The following is a 6,423-nucleotide window of genomic DNA, read 5'->3' as shown; positions in this document are numbered from 1 at the left end:
CAGAACCATCAGCACCGTGTATCAGTCTCCACATGCTGGCGTGTTGATGGTGCCATCCAAGCATTCCTCTGTTTCTCCAGCTTGCATAGCTGTGCTCAGACCCGGCTTGGTAAGGCACTGTTTCCTCATCATGTCGCCCCGTTGGTCCAGCCCTCCGTCCGCTGGGCCTGCCCTTCATCTCCTGTATGTACTGTACAGTCCTGTACACCGTGTCATTCCTCCGTCCGCTGGACCTGCCCTTCATCTCCTGTATGTACTGTACAGTCCTGTACACCGTGTCATTCCTCCGTCCGCTGGACCTGCCCTTCATCTCCTGTATGTACTGTACAGTCCTGTACACTGTTTCCTCATCATGTCGCCCCGTTGGTCCAGCCCTCCGTCCGCTGGGCCTGCCCTTCATCTCCTGTATGTACTGTACAGTCCTGTACACCGTGTCATTCCTGAGGCGTAGAGGACGAGCAACAGCCTGTTTTATTCATCCATGTGTTCTCTGGAGAAACACGTCCCATGGCTATCCCACAAAGCAGTTCGGTTTTAGTCCTTCCCCCCCCCCCTCCTTTTCTTCAGCGTCCCCCACCCCCCCCATCTCCCCTCCTTTTCTTCAGCGTCCCCCACCCCCCCCATCTCCCCTCCTTTTCTTCAGCGTCCCCCCCCCCCCAATCATTTAGTTTGCTTGTCATCTATGTGGAATTATTAAAAGCAGATGTATAGATGAAGCATTGAGTCCTCAAAGTGAAAACACAGCCCTGTGTTCCAAACGTACCCCAGGAAGGAAATTATACAGTTGAATAATCATCGTCATTATATTATTATGTACAGTGTCTGGAAAGCATTCTGAACAGCGAGGGGGTAGCTGACGAAGGAAGGTGACGAAGCAGCCCCCTCCCCTTTCACATTGATCAGTAAGAAAGGACAAGTCTCTGGATCAATAGATCAGCTGATCAGTAGGTCAGTTGAATTGATCAGTTGATTCATTGATCAGTTGAGCTGGTCTTCGTATTGTTTGCGGAAACAGTCTCCGGCAGGGAAGAATTCCCAGCAACGCTCCTGGTACATCTTCCACACATACGACTCCTGGAGACGGGGGAGGGGGGGATAGAGAGGGGAGGGGGGGGGGGGGGGATAGAGAGGGGAGGGGAGGATAGAGGAGGGGAGGGAGGGGAGGATAGAGAGAGGGAGGGGAGGATAGAGAGGGGAGGGGGGGGGGAGGGGAGGATAGTGAGGGGAGGGGGGGAGGGGGGAGGGAGGGGAGGATAGTGAGGGGAGGGGGGGAGGGAGGGAGGGAGGGAGGGGAGGATAGAGAGGGGAGGGGGGAGGGGGGGGTAGAGAGGGAAGGGGAGGGAGGGGAGGAAAGGGAGGGGAGGGGGGAGGGAGGGAGGGAGGGGAGGATAGAGAGGGGAGGGGGGAGGGGGGGGGTAGAGAGGGAAGGGGAGGGAGGGGAGGAAAGGGAGGGGTATCAGACAGTTGATTTAATATATAACAAGTATGGATAAGATGTCTATCATCCAGGATAATGTACCTCTACAGTCACAAGCCAATGGTCTCTCTACTAACATACACTAACTTAACGAAGGTGCAATGAAAATTATAACCTGCACAAATGAGGCCTACGTGACCTGTAGATTTGTCTTTTAGGAGTCTTTGTATTTGTTGGTGTCAATTCCCTGAGGTTAGATGGTTCTCTTTCTGGTTTGTATGTGTTATAGTCAATTCCCTGAGGTTAAATGGTTCTCTTTCTGGTTTGTATGTGTTGGTGTCAATTCTCTGAGGTTAAATGGTTCTCTTTCTGGTTTGTATGTGTTGGTGTCAATTCCCTGAGGTCAAATGGTTCTCTTTCTGGTTTGTATGTGTTATAGTCAATTCCCTGAGGTTAAATGGTTCTCTTTCTGGTTTGTATGTGTTGTAGTCAATTCCCTGAGGTTAAATGATTATATTTTCTACAACTGTAGAGAGTGACGGAGCATACTGCTGATGATGAGACAGTGTTTTCTCCTCTGAGGTGCAGAGCCACTGGGGAGGTTGTTGTGTGAACAGTGATGGGAGGGAAAAGTCTATTTTGTGTGTCCTTGTGTCCAAAATCACACCCGATTCCCTTTATAGTGCACTACATTTGACTAGGGCCCTATGGAGCCGATGTGCTCTGGTCCAAAGGAGTGCACTACATTTGACTAGGGCCCTATGGAGCCGATGTGCTCTGGTCCAAAGGAGTGCACTACATTTGACTAGGGCCCTATGGAGCCGATGTGCTCTGGTCCAAAGGAGTGCACTACATTTGACTAGGGCCCTATGGAGCCGATGTGCTCTGGTCCAAAGGAGTGCACTACATTTGACTAGGGCCCTATGGAGCCTATGTGCTCTGGTCCAAAGGAGTGCACTACATTTGACTAGGGCCCTATGGAGCCGATGTGCTCTGGTCCAAAGGAGTGCACTACATTTGACTAGGGCCCTATGGAGCCGATGTGCTCTGGTCCAAAGGAGTGCACTACATTTGACTAGGGCCCTATGGAGCCGATGTGCTCTGGTCCAAAGGAGTGCACTACATTTGACTAGGGCCCTATGGAGCCTATGTGCTCTGGTCCAAAGGAGTGCACTACATTTGACTAGGGCCCTATGGAGCCTATGTGCTCTGGTCCAAAGGAGTGCACTACATTTGACTAGGGCCCTATGGAGCCTATGTGCTCTGGTCCAAAGGAGTGCACTACATTTGACTAGGGCCCTATGGAGCCGATGTGCTCTGGTCCAAAGGAGTGCACTACATTTGACTAGGGCCCTATGGAGCCGATGTGCTCTGGTCCAAAGGAGTGCACTACATTTGACTAGGGCCCTATGGAGCCTATGTGCTCTGGTCCAAAGGAGTGCACTACATTTGACTAGGGCCCTATGGAGCCTATGTGCTCTGGTCCAAAGGAGTGCACTACATTTGACTAGGGCCCTATGGAGCCTATGTGCTCTGGTCCAAAGGAGTGCACTACATAGGGAGTCAGGTGCCATTAGAGGTGTAAACCTGAGACTCTTACCTGGCCCGTGTGCTCCGTTTCATCTTTGTTAATGAGATACATCACAAAAAAGCTGGAAAGCAAAAACAGAAAGGCATTTAGAATTAGCATCACTTCAATCAGACAGCTGACAGAGTTTCATACCCCATCACAAACCCAAAATACAAGCTGTTTGTTAGTCCAGTGTTTGGTAACAAAGTCGACATCACAAACCCAACAGACAAGCTGTTTGTTAGTCCAGTGTTTGGTAACAAAGTCGACATCACAAACCCAACAGACAAGCTGTTTGTTAGTCCAGTGTTTGGTAACAAAGTCGACATCACAAACCCAAAAGACAAGCTGTTTGTTAGTCCAGTGTTTGGTAACAAAGTCGACATCACAAACCCAAAAGACAAGCTGTTTGTTAGTCCAGTGTTTGGTAACAAAGTCAACATCACAAACCCAACAGACAAGCTGTTTGTTAGTCCAGTGTTTGGTAAGAAAGTCAACATCACAAACCCAACAGACAAGCTGTTTGTTAGTCCAGTGTTTGGTAACAAAGTCAACATCACAAACCCCAAAATACAAGCTTTTGTTAGTCCAGTGTTTGGTAAGAAAGTCGACAACCCCTGTACAGCCTCTAAAACATGGTTAAACCATCGTTAACATCTCATGGATGGTCAGTCCTCCATAGCTCTGTCTAGGAGTATGAGAGTGGTTCCATTTCTCCAGCCCCATCCCTCATCTTTATACCAAAACAGAGGCGGGGAGGACACTTTGGTTAAGATTTCAACCGCTGATTGCCCCTTTTAACAGAATGTGGAGCAGAATAGAGCAGGAAATGAGTCGGTTTAATTCCCTCTACTTCCTGATCTTCTCTCTACTCTGCATGACGACGTGATCAATAGCCTCCTAGTGCAACATAGAGCCACGCTGTTATCGAGCAGGAAAGTCTTTAGAAAGAGGGACAAAACAGGGCCGCCCCTTCTCCCCACTCCTGTTCACTGCAGCGCTTCTGCAGAACCAACAACACAACATTAAAGAGAGAGTTGGGGGGGAAGAGGACACAGTAGTAAACTAAACCTCATCCCCTCTGACAGACTCTGGACACTGACTGGAGAAGACAGGGGGACGTATGTCTCTGACAGACTCTGGACACTGACTGGAGATGACAGGGGGGACGTATGTCTCTGACAGACTCTGGACACTGACTGGAGATAACAGGGGGGACGTATGACTCTGGACACTGACTGGAGATGACAGGGGGGACGTATGTCTCTGACAGACTCTGGACACTGACTGGAGATGACAGGGGGGACGTATGTCTCTGGACACTGACTGGAGATAACAGGGGGGACGTATGACTCTGGACACTGACTGGAGATGACAGGGGGGACGTATGTCTCTGACAGACTCTGGACACTGACTGGAGATGACAGGGGGGACGTATGTCTCTGACAGACTCTGGAAACTGACTGGAGATGACAGGGGGGACGTATGTCTCTGACAGAGGGGACGTATGTCTCTGACAGACTCTGGACACTGACTGGAGAAGACAGGGGGACGTATGTCTCTGACAGACTCTGGACACTGACTGGAGAAGACAGGGGGACGTATGTCTCTGACAGACTCTGGACACTGACTGGAGAAGACAGGGGGACGTATGTCTCTGACAGACTCTGGACACTGACTGGAGATAACAGGGGGGACGTATGTCTCTGACAGACTCTGGACACTGACTGGAGATAACAGGGGGGACGTATGTCTCTGACAGACTCTGGACACTGACTGGAGAAGACAGGGGGGACGTATGTCTCTGACAGACTCTGGACACTGACTGGAGAAGACAGGGGGGACGTATGTCTCTGACAGACTCTGGACACTGACTGGAGATGACAGGGGGTACGTATGTCTCTGACAGACTCTGGACACTGACTGGAGAAGACAGGGGGGACGTATGTCTCTGACAGACTCTGGACACTGACTGGAGATGACAGGGGGGACGTATGTCTCTGACAGACTCTGGACACTGACTGGAGATGACAGGGGGGACGTATGTCTCTGGACACTGACTGGAGATGACAGGGGGGACGTATGTCTCTGACGGAGGGGACGTATGTCTCTGACAGACTCTGGACACTGACTGGAGATAACAGGGGGGACGTATGTCTCTGACAGACTCTGGACACTGACTGGAGAAGACAGGGGGGACGTATGTCTCTGGACACTAACTGGAGATGATAGGGGGGACGAATGTCTCTGACAGACTGGAGATGACAGAGGGGACGTATGTCTCTGACAGACTCTGGACACTGACTGGAGATAACAGGGGGGACGTATGTCTCTGACAGACTCTGGACACTGACTGGAGAAGACAGGGGGACGTATGTCTCTGGACACTGACTGGAGATGACAGAGGGGATGTATGTCTCTGACAGACTCTGGACACTGACTGGAGATGACAGGGGGGACGTATGTCTCTGACAGACTCTGGACACTGACTGGAGATAACAGGGGGGACGTATGTCTCTGACAGACTCTGGACACTGACTGGAGATGACAGGGGGGACGTATGTCTCTGACAGACTCTGGACACAGACTGGAGAAGACAGGGTGGACATATGCCTCTGACAGACTCTGGACACTGACTGGAGATGACAGGGGGACGTATGTCTCTGGACACTGACTGGAGAAGACAGGGGGGACGTATGTCTCTGACAGACTCTGGACACTGACTGGAGAAGACAGGGGGGACGTATGTCTCTGACAGACTCTGGACACTGACTGGAGAAGACAGGGGGGACGTATGTCTCTGACAGACTCTGGACACTGACTGGAGATGACAGGGGGTACGTATGTCTCTGACAGACTCTGGACACTGACTGGAGATAACAGGGGGGACGTATGTCTCTGGACACTGACTGGAGACGACAGGGGGGACGTATGTCTCTGACAGACTCTGGACACTGACTGGAGATAACAGGGGGGAACTATGTCTCTGGACACTAACTGGAGATGACAGGGGGGACGTATGTCTCTGACAGACTCTGGACACTGCCTGGAGATGACAGGGGGGACGTATGTCTCTGACAGGGGGGACGTATGTCTCTGACAGACTCTGGACACAGACTGGAGAAGACAGGGTGGACGTATGCCTCTGACAGACTCTGGACACTGACTGGAGATGACAGGGGGACGTATGTCTCTGGACACTAACTGGAGATGACAGGGGGGACGTATGTCTCTGACAGACTCTGGACACTGACTGGAGATGACAGGGGGGAACTATGTCTCTGAACACTAACTGGAGATGACAGGGGGGGACGTATGTCTCTACTCACAGATAGTTGGCCAAGTTGTGCTCCTGCAGGGTGTGAGTCTCGAAGCCGTGAGGTACTGTGTCAAAGTAGTCGTTTCCTATTCCGCAGATGAAGCATTTGGTCTGCAA

General features: G+C 51.3%; 1 protein-coding gene across 1 annotated transcript in view; it reads right to left on the bottom strand.

Annotated features, from left to right (window-relative positions):
- Positions 1 to 656: 656 nt before the first annotated feature.
- LOC129843404 (ryanodine receptor 2-like) overlaps positions 657 to 6,423 on the bottom strand; it is a gene marked incomplete at its 5' end in the record, with an annotated part of 131,407 nt that continues 125,640 nt past the window's right edge. Inside the window, 3 exon segments of the mRNA XM_055912113.1 lie at positions 657 to 1,074; positions 3,018 to 3,069; positions 6,317 to 6,417. Coding sequence (XP_055768088.1) covers positions 979 to 1,074; positions 3,018 to 3,069; positions 6,317 to 6,417 — 249 coding nt within the window.

The sequence above is a fragment of the Salvelinus fontinalis genome, unplaced genomic scaffold, assembly GCF_029448725.1.
Source record: "Salvelinus fontinalis isolate EN_2023a unplaced genomic scaffold, ASM2944872v1 scaffold_0131, whole genome shotgun sequence".
Classification (NCBI taxonomy): Eukaryota; Metazoa; Chordata; class Actinopteri; order Salmoniformes; family Salmonidae; genus Salvelinus; species Salvelinus fontinalis.
This window is presented reverse-complemented; position numbering and strand designations above follow the sequence as displayed.